Raw genomic sequence first — 19,285 nt, 5'->3', positions numbered from 1 at the left:
CCCAGAATAATTTTAAATGGTGTACATAGGCACATATAATCGTCATACCCACAGCATTTAGATGAAGGGGGTTGCTTTTTGGTTTTTGTTTGTTTGTTTTGTTTCAAGACAGGGTCTAACTATGTAGCCCTAGCTGTCCTGGAACAATGGACCAGGCTGGCCTTGAACTCAGAGATCCGCCTGCCTCTGCCTCCTGGGTGCTGGGATTAAAGGCATGTTCCACTATGCCCAGCTCAGCATTCAGAATTTAAAGCTTTGGAGTTAGTGATTCTCAGTAATTTTGCAGTAGAATCTAGTGGAAACTCGCCACCTCTACAGTAAAACAACCAGAGGAAGGCGCTATGGGAGTTCAAGGCCATCTTGGTCTACAAAGCGAGCTACAGGTCAGACAAGACTACAAAGACTGCCCATAAATAAATAAATGAATGAATAAATAAATGCATGTAAGTAAATAAATAAGCAGCCTGGCAGTGGTCTCACACATTTTTAACCCCAGCACTCAGGAGGCAGAGACAGATGGATCTCTTAGTTTGAGGCTAGGCTGGTCTACAGTGTGAGTTCTAGGACAGCTGGACCCGCCTCATAAATAAATGAATGAGTGAGTAAATGAGTGAATGAAGCCTTTGCCTATGCCTCACCTTCAGAGAATTTGATTAAACTGCCTGGAGTGGGAGGTCTAGGCATCTGTAGGTTTAAAAAGTCTCTTGAGTTTTGGGAATGTGGTCTAGCGGTACAGCCTTGTTTCTTGGGTTCTTTCCCCAGCATAACACAAAAAAATGCTTCTTAAAGGTGGGTAAGACTGAGAAAACTGCCCTTAGATGACCCTGCTATGCCTGCTTTGTTTGCCAACTTGCAAGCTCATCCTAGGGTGATCCCAGGGTCTTGAGCTTACTAAAGCGGTGCTCTACCACTGACCTACATTGCCAGCCCTTTTACCTTTAAATACTTAGATTTATACAAAATTACACTGATAATACATAAAATTCCCATGTTCCCTACACAGTGTTTACTGTTTAACAGTCTTAATGTGGTATATTTATCACAGTTAATTATAATGACATATTTAAAAGATTTAATTTGAACATGGTGTGGTGGTGCACACCTTTAATCCCAGCACTTGGGAGGCAGAGATAGGTGGATCTCTGAGTTCGAGGACAGCCTGGTTGGCAGAGTGAGTTTAAGACAATCAGGACTACACAAAGAAACCTTGTCTCAAAAAGAAAAAATAAGATTTCATTTGTGTGCACACAAATATAATATTATTATTAGAAACATGTTTCACTTTGTAGACCAGGCTGGCCTTGAACTCACAGAAATTTACTTGCCTCTGCCTCCAGAGGCAGAGATTAAAGGTGTGCACTACTGTGCCCGGCTTGTATATATACTTTTTAAAGATTATTTTTGTTTTTGATAATGTGTAGATAGATGCATGTGAGTGTAAGTATCCATGGAGGGCAGAGGCATTGACTCTCCCTGAAGCTGGCTGGAGTTACAGGTGATTGCCACCTTTATGGGTGCTGGGAGCTGAACTGAGGTTCTCTGCAAGAGCAGTAAATGCTTCTTAACCATTTAGCCATTGTTTCTGTCTGAGGGGGAAATTTTAAGATTTGGGGGGTGGGGGAGAGGAGACTTGTTAGATAGCCCAGGCGGTCCTCAGACATAACTTCCTAGGCCAGTGAAGCTATTATACGGTATTTCAGATGGTTGTGATGAGATGGCTCAGGTGGCTTAATGCCTGCTGCACAAGCATGAGAATCTGAGTTCAGATCCCAAACTCCATAGTAAAAGCCAGAGGGTGGCTTTTAATGTAACCCCTGTAACTGCAGTGCTGGGGGAGCCTCGCAACCTGTGCACTTCAAGGTCATTGAGACTTGTCTTAAAAAATAAAGGTAAAAGGGATGAACAAAGTTTTGGAGTTTCGTTTGTTACATTTGGAAAGGGGACTGGAGAGGTGACGGGTTAGAAACACTGCCTGCTTTCCCAGAGGAGCCAAGTTAGATTCCCAGCACCACATGATGGCTCCACTGTTTCCATCCTCCAAGGGCACAGTTGCACATGTATTGCACAAAATGCAGGCAGAACACTCAAACACACAAAAGTCTGGAAAGGATATCTAATCCAGATTAAATCCAGATTAAACATTGTACATAAAGGAAACTAAATTCTAGAATTAAACATTTTGTTCTTGGGTACAGAGTACACAGTCAAGGCAAGAAACTTTGTTTTGACTTATCATTCTGGTTGAGATAAATCACTGTCTCTGTGCTTGCATTAATTAGGAATTCTACCTTACCTCATCTTTATGGTCCTCTGAAGTAAAGCATCTGTTGACTGAAAGAAAGGTCTACGAAGAAGGGGGATGTGGCTTCTGTATGTAGCGTGTTGAAGGGCTTACCACTGTGGGACTTTCAGGCTTTTGATGTGCATATGAACTGCTGCGTATTGGATCCCTGAAGGGAAGTAGTGAGAAAGGAACCTAGAAAGCCAGGTATGCTCCCTGTACAGAGGCACTTTCTGGTACTCCGTGGTCCACGGGTGCATAGGCTCACGTCCTTGTATGTGCGGGGCAAACATGTTACTAAATGGTCTATCTCAGCAGCATCCCTTGTGGCCAACAGTGACCCTTCCTGCACCTTCCAGGTGCTTGTACATGCGTGTGCTGCCATACCTGGTTTCTTCATGCTAAACTAGACAAGCACTCTACTCAGCCCCATAGTAACCTGTGCTTCACCTTCCCTTCAGGATCTGACTGGCATAGAGTCCATGGAGCAGTGTCGCCTTGCTTTGGAGCAGCATAACTGGAATATGGAGGTATGGGCACCCACTCCCTCAAAACAGTCCCGCTGCTACAGCGCCCTTCTCCCCATAGGAGGGTCTGCTGGTGTTTGATATTAGAAGTATAGCTTCTTTGTATTTAAAATACACACATAGAAACTATGAAAATAATTCCATTCATCTATTGCCTCTCCTTATGTCATCCTGGCAGCAAGTGCTCTCTCCACCATGCCTATGAGATTCATTATACTTCTTTTTTGAAGACAGGGTTGTTTGTTTTGTTTTGTTTTTCTTCAAGACAGGGTTTTTCTGTAGCTTTAGAGCCTGTCCTAGAACTCACTCTGTAGACCAGGCTGGCCTTGAACTCACAGGTATCCTCCTGCCTTTGCTTCCTGAGTGTATGTGTGTGTGGGGGGGTGTTAAAGGCATGCGCCACCCCACCCCCACCTTTATATTCTTGATGCTAGGCTGTGGTGGCTCACACCTTTGATCCCAGCAATTGGGAGGCAGAGGTCAGTGGATCTGAGTTTGAGACCAGCCTGGTCCACCAAGCAAATTCCAGGATGGCCAGGACTACACAGAGAAACCCTGCCTCAAAATAAAGAAGTAGATTAGTAAGAAATAGATATCTGCTTACTACTTCTAGCATATTAGCAGCTTATATATACTGGCTAAAAGAGATCCTCTCAAACAGAATGGAAAGCACTGCAGGATGACATGGAGGTCGTCGCTGACTTCAGCATGCACACGAGCATGTACACACACACACACACACAAAAGTTTTATTTTTTTCTTTGGCATAATTTTGTTTATCCTTTTCATATTAGTCATTTAGGTATCTGGGTCTTTTTAATAATTTTCTGCTGACATCTTAACAATAAAGATACTTTAAGGGCTGGAGAGATGGCTCAGAGGTTAAGAGCACTGATTGTTCTTCCAGAGGTTCTGAGTTTAATTCCCAGCAACCACATGGTGGCTCACAACCATCTGTAAGAAAATCTGGTGCCCTCTTCTGGCCTGTAGGCATACATGCAGACAGAATACTGTAAACTAAATAAATAAATCTTGAAGAAAAATAAATATACTTGGGGGAGGGATAAACTAGGCATGGCGACACCTAGATACCAGCGCTGGGGAGGCTAAGGCAGGAAGATCAGTTCAAGCCCTGTTTGTCTCGGAGGGAGGGAAGGAGGAAGAAAATAGGGCAGTCCTGGACCTCCCATCCAACTCCTAACCCTGAAGTGTTCTGTAATACAGCTTCAAATTTCTGCTCCTCAGATGTGAATAAAACGGTTTGTAAGTTGCTTGCATGTCCTATCTTGTTCCCTATTTCCTTCTTTCCTAGGGGTAACCACTGTTGACAGGTATGTGCTCTCCAAAGAGTGAATATTTTGTGAGCTAAAGATTTACACCCCCTTTTTTTTATTCCTGCTTATTTGGTGAGATTACTTTGTATAGCTTAAATGTGGCTGGAAAGATTTACTTCCTAATGGTACTCTCTGTCTTTTTCCAATTACAGAAATAAAATATGTCTATAAAAGTTTAAATACAAAATTCTTACGCTTTCTAGAAAAAGCACAGTGCTTTAGTGTGTGTCCTTCCAGACTTTCTTCTTTTTCTCTGTTTTACCTTCTCCCACATGAGTCCTGGTGATCAAACCCAGAAAAGTGAAGCTTGGCAGCAAGCTCTTTTACTTACTGGCTTAGTTAGAGTTTCTGTTGCTGTGATAAAAATACCATCACATCAGCAAAGCAATTTGGAAGAAAAAAATCACTTCGCTCTACAGTGCCACATCACAGTCTGTCACTGAGGGAAGTTGACCGAGAACTCAAGGCCGAACTGAGGTAGAGGCTGTGAAGGAGTGCTGCTCACTGGCTTGCTCCTCATTACTTGCTCTGCCTGCTTTCCTATATTATCCAGAACCACCTACCCAGGGGTGAGTGAGTTGGGCCCACTCACATCAATCATTAATCAAGAAAATGCACCTCAGACTTGTCTCATGGAGGTGTTTTCTCAATAGAGGTTCCCTCTTCACAGATGACCCTAGCCTGAATCAAGTTGATAAAAAGCTAATTAAGAAACCCACTGAGCCAACTTTGCCAAACTGGAAAGGTTATTTTTTCCCACTGAGTGTGATTTGACTGCCTGAAATTAATCAAACAAAAGGTTAAATCCAGGTCTCAAGTTTAGAAGACAGCACAGCCCTCCCAAAGACCACTCTTTCTTCAACACTAGCTGTGAGTTCAAAGGCATTTTACAGTGACCTTCAGGCTTAATGTTCACTAGAGACACACTGGAAAGGTTCCATACTCCTCATAATAGTTTCTGATAAGATACTAGCTAAGAGACTCGGAATAGGGTCTCAAAGGTTTCCCACATAAGAAATGTGTGTATCCATCTTCTGTGAAATCAGAATGCACACCTTCCTTGTACATATGGGCGATTGTGTGAGGCACATACATGCCTTAACGAAGTGTCCAGATTGGGTTTTGTTTTTTTAGGGTTTTTTTCTTGTGGTTTTGTTGAGTTTTTTGTTTTGTTTTTTGATTTGTCGGTTTTTTGTTTTGGTTTGTTTTTGTTTTTTGAGACAGGGCATCTCTAGCTTTGGAACCTGTCCGGTTCCAAACTAGCTAGTTCTTGTAGACCAGACTGGCCTCAAACTCACAGAGATCCGCCTGCCTCTGTCTCCAGAGTGCTGGGATTAAAGGCATGTGCCATAGCCACCCGACTTTGGGGGTTTATTTTTGGCTTTGGTTTTGGTTTTTGGTTTTTTTGTTTGTTTGGTTTGGTTTGGGTTTTTTTTTTTAATCTAGACATAATTGATTTGATTGGCTGCCCATATGGTCAAATGCAGCCTCCAAGTTGACAAACACCCAGTTATCCAAAGTACCAACCCTAAGTCACACAGCTGGTCTCCGGCATTGTCACATTTTCCCCTAAGACTGTTAGGTGGAGCCAGCCCACTGATAGTAACAAAGGGGTACTCCCATCAGTCTGAGTAGAGCATTGAGAGGTGAACCAGATATCTCTGTGTGTGGCCAATTTGTCACAAAACTGGGACAGAAAACTGTTTTCAGAGACAGAATTTAGAGAATGAAAGTTTGTTTTGTTTTTAAAAAAAGCCTAAATATTCAGATTTTTTTTCCCTTGGTGATTTTGTTTTGTTCTGTTTTTGAGACAGAATCTCTAGCCACAGCTAGACTCATTCTCCTTACATAGCCCAAGATGACCACAAACTTTTGATCCCCCTTCTTCACCTCCTGAGTTCTGGAATTAAAGCAATGGTTTCTGCCTCATACATGTAAGCAAACACTCAGTCAGCTGGGCTCCATCCCAAGCCCTAAATATTCAGATTTTCAGATTAAGCTGACCCTCCTTTCAAATTCCTCCCACTTTGGAGACTTTTATACTTTTTTTTAAGCATCCTTTTCTTAATAAAAATTCTAAGCATTAAATTTCCTTCAATTTTGCACATAAAGAATCTAAAGCTTGTGTTTATTGATATTCATGGAAGACCCGCCCTTTCCTGGATGGAGACCAAAGAGGAGGGAATGTGGTCATGGTGAGAGAAAACATGTAAAGCGTATAAGTTAGTCTCTTTCTGGGCTGTGGAGCTGCAGACTATATACTCTTTGCCAATACTATCAGATACTAACAATCAGTACTGCCCACTGCACAGCTCTGGAGGTGCTGTCCACACTGTATTCTGTGTACTGCTTTTCCTGGGATAGTAGGTAAAACACATTATAGTTCAGCCCTTCTGAATAACACATATTAATAGTAATAATGTGCTTGCTATGTAAATGTGGCTTCAAGACAAGTTGCCTGTAACACCATGTGAGAATTTTTATTGTCCCGTAGCATAGCAGGATAAAGGTCCCTTGGCATGTATTCATCAAGTGACCTTCATGTAATGTTCACCCTTTTTTTGAGTCACCAAGCAGTAGTTTCCTCTTGGGCGGATTTGAGCATTACTGACATTCTGTATTCTTTTCTGTTTTCCGTCTCAGGCTGCAGTCCAGGACAGACTGAATGAGCAAGAGGGTGTACCGAGTGTTTTCAATCCACCTCCATCCCGACCCCTACAGGTTAATACAGCTGATCACAGGATCTACAGCTATGTTGTCTCGAGACCACAACCAAGGGCAAGTTTTATAGCTAGAATATCCCCCCTCTTTTTTTTTTAAAAATGATTTCACCCATTTGGTTTTGTTATCTTTGTGTGATAGAGCAAAAGAAATGTTGACAGTCTAAACTTGTTAGCTATGGGCCCTTGGCAGACTTACTGGGTTCATCAGTTTCTCTAGATTTTTTTTATAGGAACTATTTTTCTGTTCTTTACTTGTTTTGAGTAGCTTCCTTTTGAAATGTTTGCTGCAGCCTGAATAGAGCTGCTTCTGAGCCTGTGTCTGTGCCCACATGCCTACAGGAGCCCATGGAAGCCTGAAGAGGCTCTGCATTCCTGGGAACTGGAGATGGGCTGTTGTGAGCCACCATGTGGGTGTTGGGAACCAAACCTGGGTCCTTTGTAAGAGCAGTAAGTGCTCTTGACTACTGAGTCATCTCTTCAGTCCCGCTTTCTCCCTCTCTCCCTCTCTCTCTGTCTCCCTCCCTCCCTCTCTCCCTCTCTCTCTGTCTGTCTCCCTCCCTCCCTCCCTCCTTCCCTCCCTTCCTCTCTCCGTCTCTTTCTTTCTCTCTCTGTGTGTGTGTGTGTGTGTGTGTGTGTGTGTGTGTGTGTGTGTTTTGTTTGGAGACATGATTTTACTCTGTGGCTCAGACTGTTGACTCAGTATAGCCCAGGCTGGACTAGAAATCATCAATTATATAGCCTCATGTGGACAGGAGCTCACTAAATAACCCAGACTGATTGGCAGCTCACTGTAGCCCAGGCTGAATTGGAACTCACTGTGTAGGACAGGCTGCCACAAACCTTGGACATTCTTCCTGCCTTGGCCTTCCTTTGCGTTCTGGAATTGTTGCATCAACAACCTACCATAGCTGGCAAACTTCCCACCATTAAATTAAAATCTGATAACTTGTGACTTGAGTTTACTTGACTTCAGCTACTTTTAAGGAACTGCTTAGAATCCTTGGTAATTCTATGTCATTGTTTTGAAAATGATCCTGAAGGACTGGTAGCAAAGAGGTAGTTCACTTAGGTTTCTTGGGCGTTTCAAAATGCTCCAGTTGACTGCCACTAAGATGTATAGAGGTTAAGAAAGAACTCATTTACTATTCAGTTCCTCCTTTCCTAATCTGTACTAGAGGTTTTTCTCTGTCCTGCCCCATCCAACAGCCATCTCCAAATAATCACCCAGAGGCTTAATAATAATTATAAATATTTGGCCAATGGCTCAGGTTTATTACTAGCTAGCTCTTACATTTAAATTAACTCATTTCTATTAATCCAAGTATTGCCACGTGAATGTGGCATTACCTCATTTTCTATATGTCTTTCTTCCTTGGCGGCTGACTGGCATCTCCTGTATCTCTGCTTGGATTTTCTGCCTGGCTCTGTCCTGCTTTGACATAGGCCAAAGCAGTTTTATTTATCAACCAATGATAGCAACACACATTCACAGCATAGGGCAAGACATCCCATAGCAGGCCCCTTTCCATTCATTCCCTCCCTCTTTCATTCTTTCCCTGCCTTCCTTTCCTTCACTGCCTGTGCCTCCCCTCCCTTTCCTTTTTTTTTTTTATAAACATTGTTTTATTGCATTTTATTTATTTTGTGTACGTGAAGGTCAGAGGACAACTTGCAAAGTCAGTTGTCTCCTTCCACTGTGGGTCACAAAGATCCAACTCAGGTCGTCAGGCTTGGCAGCAGGTTCCTCTGCCTGTTGATCGATCCTTCCTCCCTCCCTCCTTCCCTCCCTCCCTCCCTCCCTCCCTCCCTCCCTTTTTGGTGTTTTTTTGTTTTGTCTTGTCTTGAGGCGGGATCTCACTATGTAGTCCAGGTTATCATCAAACTTTGAATCTTTTCATCTTAGCTTTCCTATTTACAGTTCAATTTCTCATGGTCTGTTAAGGGAATTAGATACATAACTGATCATGAACTCCAGAGAACTTTCTTGAGCTTATCCTTCTTATCCTTCAGTGATGACACTCACCCCCTTGAACGTGCATTTAGAATTAAAAAAAAAACAAAAGAACAAAACAAAAATAATAAACCTTTTTAAACACTTCAATTTTAGAGCAATTACTATTACTCCATTATTATACTTTTGTATGTGTGTGTATGGAGTACTTAACGTTTCAAAATTACTTTAGATGGTACTGCATGCCTGTAATCCTAGCCCTTGGGAGGCTGAGGTAGGAGGATCTCTAGTTCAAGGACTGCCTAGCTCTATTTATGAGTCATTGTCTCAGAGGGAAAAAATACTGCACTACTGAGATGGCTCAGCAGTCAAGAGCAGTTGGCTGCTCTTCCAGAGGACTTGGCTTGGATTCCTTCACCCATGTGGTAACTCACAACTGTCTGTAGCTCCAGTCCCAGGGTATCCAGTGCCCTCTTCCAGCCTCCACAAGTCCCTGGCACACAAAAAAAGATTACTGAGGCAGGAGGATCACAAGCTTTGAGGCCAGCCTGAGCAATGTAGTACAACTATGTTTCCAGATAAATGTGAAGTTTAATTTATACTTTTCCATAGAGGATACCCTTGCAATGTCTTCAGTAGATCCCCCAAACTCCCAGTACTTCTGAGCTTGATTATTTCATGCTTTTTCCATCTTCGTCAAGCATTTGCTGTCACTTTTGCTGTTCAAGGTGCAGCAAGCAGCAGAGCCACCAAAGACTTCTCTTCTTTCACGGTTTTATTTATTTTATTTTATTTTGTTTTTTTTAGATTTATTTATTATGTATACAACATTCTGCCTCCATGTATGCCCGCACGCCGGAGGAGGGTGCCAGATCTCAGTACTGATGGCTGTGAGCCACCATGTGGTTGCTGGGAATTGAACTCAGGACCTCTGGAAGGGCAGCCAGTGCTCTTAACCTCTGAGCCATCTCTCCAGCCCTTCTTTCACAGTTTTATGAATTAAAGATTGGTTGTTATTGTAGATCTTAGCAACTGCCTCATATGATTCCGTGGCTTCAGTCTCACTTACCTTTTCACTGAAGCCGATCACTTCATGGCTCCCTTTTCTGTATCAGTTCCAGCATCATCACTTTGGGGCCACTTTGTCATTTTGAGGCAGGATCTCGCTATATAGCCCTACCTGCCCTTGCTGTGTACACCAAAGATCCACCTGCCTCTGCCTCTCCAGTGCAGGCCTTTAAAGTGTGCACCACCATGCCTAGCAGAGGCCAATTTTTTTTTTTTTTTGGTTTTTCGAGACAGGGTTTCTCTGTGGTTTTCGAGCCTGTTTTAGAACTAGCTCTTGTAGCCGGGCGGTGGTGGCGCACGCCTTTAATCCCAGCACTCGAGAGGCAGAGGCAGGCGGATCTCTGTGAGTTCGAGGCCAGCCTGGTCTACAAGAGCTAGTGCCAGGACAGGCTCCAAAGCTACAGAGAAACCCTGTCTCGAAAAACTAAAAAAAAAAAAAAAAAAGAACTAGCTCTTGTAGACCAGGCTTGTCTCAAACTCACAGAGATCCGCCTGCCTCTGCCCCCCAAGTGCTGGGATTAAAGGCGTGCGCCACCACCGCCCGGCTCAGAGGCCACTTTTTAAGTAAAATAAAGATTACTTGAACACAAGTACACCCTGACACATCTAACCAGAGTGGCTCCTAAGAGACTGATAGGCAGGTATCATGTGTAGGTCACGATGAAGAGACTTCCTGAGGGGACTGGACAGCGTGGCACACTGTTACCACACTGCTCAATTTGCAGTTTAAAACTTACAAAGTATTTAGTTTTTGAATTTTCCTTTAATATTTTCAGACCCCGGTTGTCTAAGGGTAACTGAAACTACAGAAAACAAAGCCATAGATAAAGGGAAGACTAAATTAGATGAGCCCTCAGACCTCCTAGGTAAAGATACCCGCTTGAAATACTAGCATTCAACTGCCTGAAGCAGGCCAGCCTGGGCTACATAGTGAGTTCTGGGATAGCCAGGACTACATAGAGACACCCTGTCCCAAAACAAACAAACAAAAAACCCAAAACAACAACAACAAAAACCCTTCCAGATTTCCTAGAACAATACATAACTCAAGGAGTAGTTCTCTATATACCCCATGTTTTCTCAGCATGAACTGGCCCCACCTCGTGATTGAGACCCTGATCCCTGTTCAGTTTATATCTCACTCCGATGATTACACAGGACATGTTAACACAGTCTGACAGTAAGCCCTGCCTGTGATAACAGCAATAAGATAAGATTAACTAGTGTTATTACAAAGATTAGTAGCTATAGGGATTTGCCCTTGTGGTAATAGACTTATTGTTGTATACAAATGTCCAGAGTAATTATCTCTTGATATTTCTGTGTGCCATATATCGATGTTTAAATATAAGATGGAAAGAATGAATTGTGTTGTGTGGGGAGAAACTTGAAGTTGACAGTTAAGTATAAGTAAGTAGTTGCTGGAGAATGTTATGGAAATTAAAGACAGAAATTCTGTGGAAAAAACAAAAGTCTTAGGTGAAATAGTACCAAAAGCAGTAGCATTTAAGGATGAGATTGCCAGGAAGAGGACGCTGTGTTATTGAGAGAGGGTCACCATAGTGGGGAGAGGGGCATGGAAATATGAACTAGCCATTTTCTGAAGTATTGGACATGAAGAGAATGGGGTCTCTAACTTTGTTTTTGGAATTTCAGGGGCTGCTTGGATGGGGTTATTACTTGATAATGCTTCCATTCCGGTTTACCTATTACACGATACTTGATATATTTAGGTATGTACCTCTGTGTTTATATGCTATTAGCCATAGTCTAGGCTTTGAAGTCTAGTCTAAGGCCCACTTAGACTAGAGTAAGCTTGATGCTCAATCATTTTTGACTAGCCAGTTTGTTATCAGATTAAATATTCTTCCTACACTCTTTTTCTATAGTAAAAAAAATGTTTTAAATTGTTGCATAGTGGAAGGTATTATAAATCACTTTAAATTAGTCCTGGCTATTGTTTGTAAGAATCAAATCAATCTGCCTGTGTTTGTTGGTCTTTTTCCTCCCCCCACCATGTTTGTCACCGCTACATTCCTGAGTTAATCACCATGCCCTTTCCTTTCTAACCACCATTATCTATCTCCTAACTTCATACTCAGGAACTTTTACCCTAAACCACCTCTCCTCCACCTGACTGTTCACAGCCCCAGAAGATTTTCTTACTCTGAGACTACCCACTTTGCCATAGGTTGTTGGCATCTTTCTAGGCAGTGTTTTGTACATTTCCCTCTGCCCTTTTGGCAATGCTTAGGTTGTTAACACTGGCACCCTTTCGTGTATACACCCAGTTTGTTTCATACCTTCACTAGCAAGTTTTCTCTGTGTACCATACAAAGGACTTAGCATGGGAAGCTATAGTGTGTTCAGAGCTAGGAAATGTTGAGTGTGACCTGACTTCTGGCAGATCAAACTTAGCACAGAACATGTTCTAGAGCTACGCCCAGACTTTGTGAGAGACCAAATGTTCACTGGAGGCTGGGCGTGGTAGCACGTACCTATACTCCTGTTGAAAATGAGGCAAGAGGATTTTGAGTTTGGGAAGGGATGGGGAGAGTATGAATGAATGAGCATGACATGTAGGCCCACAAATGGAGCTAGAAATACAATGTATACAAAGTGCCTCTTTCCAAATTCAGTGGCTTTGCTCTGTTCTGAGTAGCAGAGGCTGGAAATAAGGACCTAGCCACTGCAGATGTTCAGGGAATGAATAATAGTTTCCCCTTGGTCTCTCATTTAATGAGATCCTTTCTATAGCAAAGGTGTTTTTGGTTTGTTTTTTTTTTGGCCCTTCTGTGTAGCTCCATCCTGGAACTCTTCCTATAGACCAGCTGGCCTTGAACTCAAAGACCCACCTGCCTCTGCCTCCTGAGTGCTGGGATTAAAGACTTGTGCCACCACCCGACTGATGCAAACTTCATGACTGCCTGCTTTGTAGTTTTCCCATCCCTGTTTTATTCAGGAATGGGCATATGGAATGATAAAATCACAATAAAAACTGAGTTGACACATATGTCTTAAATACATTAGCTGTGGAAATACATTGTATTGAGAAACAGTAGACTTTCTCGGGACAATATTTCTTCCTTTCTTTTGTTTTTTGGAGATAGGACTTCTCTGTAGCTTTGGGACCTGTCCTAGAACTAGGTCTTGTAGACCAGGCGGGCCTCGAACTCACAAAGATCCACCTGTCTCTGCCTCCCGAGTGCTGGGATTAAAGGCGTGCACCACCACCGCCTGGCTGAGAAACAGTAGACTTAAAGCCTTTACCCTTCCTAGAATTTGGATACTTAAAAAGAGATAACCCAAAATAATCTTTCCAGAAAAACAGTCAAACTACCAGCCTTCTGAAGCACTGGTAACTTTTCCTTATATATAGAAGTAATTACATTTTATGTCTTTAATTTTCTTGGAATGTTTATATTGATGAATTTGGTTTGATGACTTAGGAAAAATTATGGAGAATTTGTTAAATTATTAAGAATAGGCAAAAAGTGTAGTCATCTTTTTCTTGCTAAAAATTTAAGTAAATGAATATTGTTTGCTTTCCTTAGAAAAATATGCATGGCATGTTTTTACTAATTTTAATGCAATGGTGTCATTCAGGCAACTTAATGTGAAATGTACCACTTCATCCCCCACCCTACTACCTTCTGTGGGAACCCAAAGCATAAAGAAAGGGTAAGGTACAGTATGATAGCTTAGGCTTTTTAGGAATAGATGTATAGGCCCATTAGGCTGTGCATCCCTAAATCTAAAGTAGCCACATGTGTATCAGTTTTAGGACTCCTTCCATGGATGCCATTAGTGCAGACACATGAAACAAATTTACCTGCTCCTTTGAAGAACAAATAAGTTCTGACTGAGTTTAGATTTGAAGTCCCTGTTGATAACTTGAGAGTGTAAGTTAAGAAAATCAGACTCCCAGAAGAACATAAAGGAGAGGAAGCTGCAAGTAGGAAGATGCAGAAAGAGGCATCTACTTTAGAGCAATGTTTGTCCCGTGCACTTTTTTTGACTAAGACAAATTATCTGTCTCTGTTGTTGAGTATGGAAATGACTAACCACATATGTCTGTTGAGCACTTGAAACACGGAGGTGTAACTGAGGCACTGAGTTTACCTATATTTAATTTAATGTATTTAAATATATAATAGCCATAAATAAATAGTTAGTGGCTGCTATGTTAGACAGTATCAAAGGTTGTGATCTTCCTTCCCCAGCCCTTCTGCAGAAAACACTCACAGTGGGTTAGGCCAGTGTTGGAATGTTATAGTCCTAGTGTGTGCATTCTTCTTGAGCAGTTAGTGGAACACTTGGCAGCTTTGTGGCTGTGAGCCAGGTCTACCCTCAGGTCTGATGGCCCACTCGCTGACCATTCACGTCCCTTTGCTACCACGGCTCTGGCTCTGTGATAAACGTCTGTACAAACTGGCCCACTCCATATGCACTGCAGGAAGCCAATTCATGTGATATTTATTCCTTCCTCCCCAGGTTTGCTCTTCGTTTTATACGGCCTGACCCTCGCAGCCGGGTCACTGACCCTGTTGGGGACATTGTTTCATTTATGCACTCTTTTGAAGAGAAATATGGGAGGGCACACCCTGTCTTCTACCAGGGAACGTACAGCCAGGTCAGTGCCACAAACCAAATAGATGCCAACCTGACACTATGATTCTGTTCTCAAAGGAAAGTGTAGTGTAGCTCTGATCATGTCGCTCTGATATCAAAAGACTTACATAACTCTTCATTGGTTATAGGAGAAATTTTTTTAAAAGGACAGGACCAGACCTTTTATCTAGGCCCTCCTTGATCTAATCCCAATCTTCTTTGATGTCTTTTTGCATAACTTGTTTCCCCACGCCCTGGGTTCCAACCACACCCTTCCCTGAACACTTCCCTGCCTCAGTGCCTCGCACGTCGTTCCTGTCACCTGGAGTGTCCTTCTAACACCATGACTAATGGGTCCTGCCCACTTCAGACCAGCCCTTCCTCTCCTAATCATTCCATTGTCCCTGTCTTGCCCTACCTTGCTTTCTAAAGTACTGACCTTCCCTTTGTTTTCCATCCCTCTACTTTGAAATTTGCAGCACTTTTACATTCCTCCTTATAGTGGTTTGTGTTCATGTCTTTGCTCTGTTATTAGACAGTATGCAGCTTGAAGGAAAAAACCTGAATTTGTTTCGATCCTTTATAGAATTGAATAGAATTTAGACTATAGGCTTAAAGTGGCTCATTTCATTCAAACTAAGCCACAGAAACCTTTCAGGGAGGAAAACTGGGTGATAGGTGTATATAATTTGTCAGAGAAAAATAATCAACACTGTCGACATAGTTCAAAGTTCACACTATTCAGTAGTGTCTAGGATTTCTGATTCTTACCAGGATAAGGGGTTCACTTTGTTTCTGCTTTTTTCCCCTGCTTCTGCTTTTTCTCACAGTTTATATTCTTGGTGGCTGCTGCTGTCCTACTCAGTAAACATTACATACCTGTTGTACAGGCTTAGGGCTTAGGGATGAGGGGGAGAAGTGCTTCTTTATATCATCTTGAGGTAGACTACCATCAGCCCTTCAGAAAATGGAGATTGGAACGGAAGGACTCAAGCGTATACCATGTATGGCACAAGATTCGTGGACACTGGCTTTGTCTTAGATCTTCTAAACCCTGCACTCTCTCGAATGCCTTTGGTGCCCTGGTCCTTCATTCTTGCTTGCATTCCTGTTGGATCCAAATGATTTTTGCAGCTTTTTTTTATTATTATTATTAACAAGAACTTTATAGCTGCAAAGTATCTTTTACATAGTCACAGTCTCCTGTTTTTATCTTTAAGCCTAAAACAGCTGACTTTCTCTGACTTGTCTGTGTTGCATTCTCTGCTCTCTTGTGCCTGGTGCAGTGCAAATCTAACAACACTAAAACCTTTTTCAGTAAAATTTGTTGACTTGGACTTTTCATAGGGAGAAAATGCCAGGGGTGGGTGTAAAGGTAGAAGCCTGAGAAGTACTCAGTCTCTTGCTTTTCTTTCCCCCCATTTCCCTCCCCAGCTTTCTGGTCACTATTGTTGATTAGTACATAGTTATATCCATTTGGACGTTTAACCTAAATAAAAGTCAGGATCTTAATAGTGAGTGGTGATCTTATGTCTGTCGCAGGCACTTAACGATGCCAAGCGGGAACTTCGGTTTCTTTTGGTTTATCTTCATGGAGATGATCACCAGGACTCCGATGAGTTCTGCCGGTAAGTAGATGAGTTATTTTCTTTCTTTTCTGCCTTCTTTTTTTCTGACACTTTCTAGTTGGTGAGATGTTCTTATGTTGTTTTCATCCTGTTCCATAGCAACACGCTCTGTGCACCTGAAGTGGTCTCACTAATAAACAGCAGGATGCTTTTTTGGGCTTGTTCTACAAACAAACCTGAGGGGTACAGGGGTAAGTGGTGTTTTTTGCCTCATTGACAGTATCAGAATACCCTGGGGGAAGTCTGGAAAAATGGGCCATGCCATTTCTTGGATGTTTGTTCTGTGGTAGATACAATGCTGGTTGTAGTTCTTATTTATATCTTAATTTTGTCAGTAGTCCTAAGAGATGAAGATTGTATTGTTTCTTTGATTTTATGAAACAGTTTCAGAGACTAACATGAGACAGTTCCAAGAACATACAGTTAGCACATTCTGAAGCATGATCAGGATTTAACAGACTTTAAGGCCCATTCTTTACAGTTAACCATCACCAGACACTTTCATTTTAAATCAGTCCTGCCCAGCAGCTCACCTCTAATCCTAGCGGTCCTTTTACTGCACATTTGTCTTCTTTGTGGTTTCAGCAGACTCTTGAGTCTTGTTTGAGTGCTGGAATGCTGACCATGGATGCAGGCAGTTCAGCTCTTTCTGACAGTAATTCTTAATAAAGATAAATATTTCTTAAAAACTGTCAGAAGAAAGCCAGCCAGATGTGGTGGTGCACGCTTTTTTGTTTGTTTGTTTGTTTGTTTGTTTGGATCCTGTCCTGGAACTAGCTTTTATAGACCAGGTTGGCCTCGAACTCACAGAGATCTGCCTGCCTCTGCCTCTCGAGTGCTGGGATTAAATATGTGCGCCACCACTGCCTGGCTTTTGGTGTACACTTTTAATACCAGCGCTCAAGAGGCAGAGACAGACGGGATCTCTGTGAATTTGAGGCCAGCCTAGTCTACAGAGTGAGTTCCAAGACAGTCAGCATTGTTACACAGAGAAACCTTGTCTCGAAAAACAAACAAACAAACAAACGAAACCAAATAGAAATCATCAGAAGAGACAAAGAGCTCAGTCCTTTTGTAACTTTTTTTTTTTTTTTTTTTGGTTTTTCGAGACAGGGTTTCTCTGTAGCTTTGGTGCCTGTCCCGGAACTAGCTCTTGTAGACCAGGCTGGCCTCGAACTCCCAGAGATCCGCCTGCCTCTGCCTCTCGAGTGCTGGGATTAAAGGCGTGCGCCACCACCGCCCGGCTGTAACCTTTTTCCTTAGGATTGTGACTAGTGTTCAAATATGCTGCAGCTGCTTCTCCTGCATCTTAGTACTTTTCCCCTTCTTCTATTTGTTTGTTTTTTGTTTGTTTGTTTGTTTTTTTGAGACAGGGTTTCTCTGGGTAACAGTTCTGAAATTCACTCTGTAAACCAGGCTGACTTTGAACTCAGAGATCCACCTGCCTCTGCTTCCCAAGTGCTGGACTTTTGTGCCATCACCACCTGGTCTTGCATCTTGATTCTAAATCTTTACTCCTAAATGTTCTGTGAACATTTGGCATGTTCTGCAGCTTGTGTTTTACCATTCTACTCTAGCTCTGTGGGACTCGTAGATAGATGGCACAAAGGATACTTGTTGTAGAAAGTTATAAAATGTCTTCTTTCTAACATTAGGACAGAGGTGCAGCTGCATTATAGTACATCCTTGGTTCTTTAAAGACCAACCTTCTTATTCTATTGGAGTAGAAAAACTAGCCTTGTTAAGGGGAGAAAAAAGGTTAGGAAAATGAGGTAAGGAAGAAATTAGATGAGGACAAAAAGACAGCATATGTGTGTGTAGAAATCCTGACCAATAGCTGGGTGATGGTGGTGCACACCTTTAATCCATGGAGACAAAACACTGCTTTACATAAAATAGAAATAAATCTTTAAGTGTTTTTTAGCAGTTACAAAAATTTTAAGAAGAAACCAGTAGGAAAAAAATTAGGCAGAGAAGAAATGACACCCATCTTTTACTCCAGCCAAGATGAAGGCATTCTGTCAGTATGCAAAGTCTGTGGTTGATCTGTTTCATCCCCACGTCTTACCCTTGGGTCTTTTTGTCAGTTTCACAGGCTTTACGAGAGAATACCTACCCTTTCCTGGCTATGATTATGTTGAAAGATCGCCGTATGACTGTGGTGGGACGGCTAGAAGGCCTCATTCAACCTGATGACCTCATCAACCAGCTGACATTCATAATGGATGCAAACCAGACTTACCTGGTGTCAGAACGCCTAGAAAGGTATCAGGGAGTTCCTTTCTAAAAGGAGACAGATATTGTGTTTGAAGGACTGACCTGAGCTCCACAAACTTCTTTCCCTTGTTTTACATACTTTAAGCTTTTGCTTCACGTTGATGAATAGTTTAGAAGGCTGAACATTATAGAAAGGATTTAATGTGAAAAGGTGGACTGGTTATACCTTCTCCCCCATTGCTTGAATTTTGTACAGTAATTATAGAAAATTTGTAATGGGGAAGTCAAGGAAATTGAAAACAGTCATAGTTCTAGAGTACTTTTAATTTTGTAGACACCTGTCCACACCTCTGTCTGCCTTATAATAGAAAACAAACAAAGGGTCTGCTTATCTGGCCATCCTCAAAACAGATCACTTCTGGTACCCAATGTGTAAGTGGTTTCGCCCACACGCCAGACTAGCACTTACTTCTGCAGCAGCTACCTACAGCTGCCTAATCAATTCAATTCTGACCCTCTTGTTGAGAGTGCAAGCTCCAAGGCTGTCCCCTTTTCACTTTGGACTCCAATTGCGACTGCTGCCTTCTTTCGCGTGTATTTTAAGAGCCGTCTCTCAAGGCTCCCACAGCTTGCATGTTGATTCATTTACTCGCGCAGTTCAGCAAACCCGGGGAAGCACTCAGCTTCACTTGTTTGAACTCTAGAGAGATTGTTTTGTGACCTTTCAGGATCTAGTGCAGACTTCATCCCAGGAGCATGATAAAGACATAAATAATCCCAGCCCTCGAGGGGCAGAGGCAGGCAGGTCTTTGTGAGTTCAAGGCCAGCCTGATCTACAGAGCAAGTTACCAGACAGCCAGGCTACAAAGAGAAACCCTGTCTTGAAAAACAAACAAAAAAAAAAAGAAGAAGAAATAAGGTAGGGGCTAAGAGATGGCTCAGCGG

General features: G+C 42.3%; 1 protein-coding gene across 4 annotated transcripts in view; it reads left to right on the top strand.

The window, feature by feature from the left end:
- Faf2 (Fas associated factor family member 2) overlaps nt 1-19,285 on the top strand; it is a 42,169-nt gene that overhangs the window by 17,496 nt on the left and 5,388 nt on the right. For 3 of the 4 annotated variants that reach the window (XM_041659969.1, XM_041659971.1, XM_041659972.1), the window contains 7 exons: nt 2,743-2,811; nt 6,786-6,920; nt 11,541-11,617; nt 14,379-14,517; nt 16,038-16,123; nt 16,223-16,314; nt 18,211-18,388. In XM_041659969.1, the coding sequence (XP_041515903.1) occupies nt 2,743-2,811; nt 6,786-6,920; nt 11,541-11,617; nt 14,379-14,517; nt 16,038-16,123; nt 16,223-16,314; nt 18,211-18,388 (776 nt within the window). The remainder of the gene's footprint in view (nt 1-2,742; nt 2,812-6,785; nt 6,921-11,540; nt 11,618-14,378; nt 14,518-16,037; nt 16,124-16,222; nt 16,315-18,210; nt 18,389-19,285) is intronic. The other variant, XM_041659970.1, reaches the window with a different exon arrangement.

This window comes from Microtus oregoni, unplaced genomic scaffold, assembly GCF_018167655.1.
Source record: "Microtus oregoni isolate MIOR12 unplaced genomic scaffold, Mior012 000011F_ref0000422, whole genome shotgun sequence".
NCBI classification, from domain to species: Eukaryota; Metazoa; Chordata; class Mammalia; order Rodentia; family Cricetidae; genus Microtus; species Microtus oregoni.
Note: the sequence above shows the minus strand (reverse complement) of the source record. Positions and strands in the feature narration are given on the sequence as shown.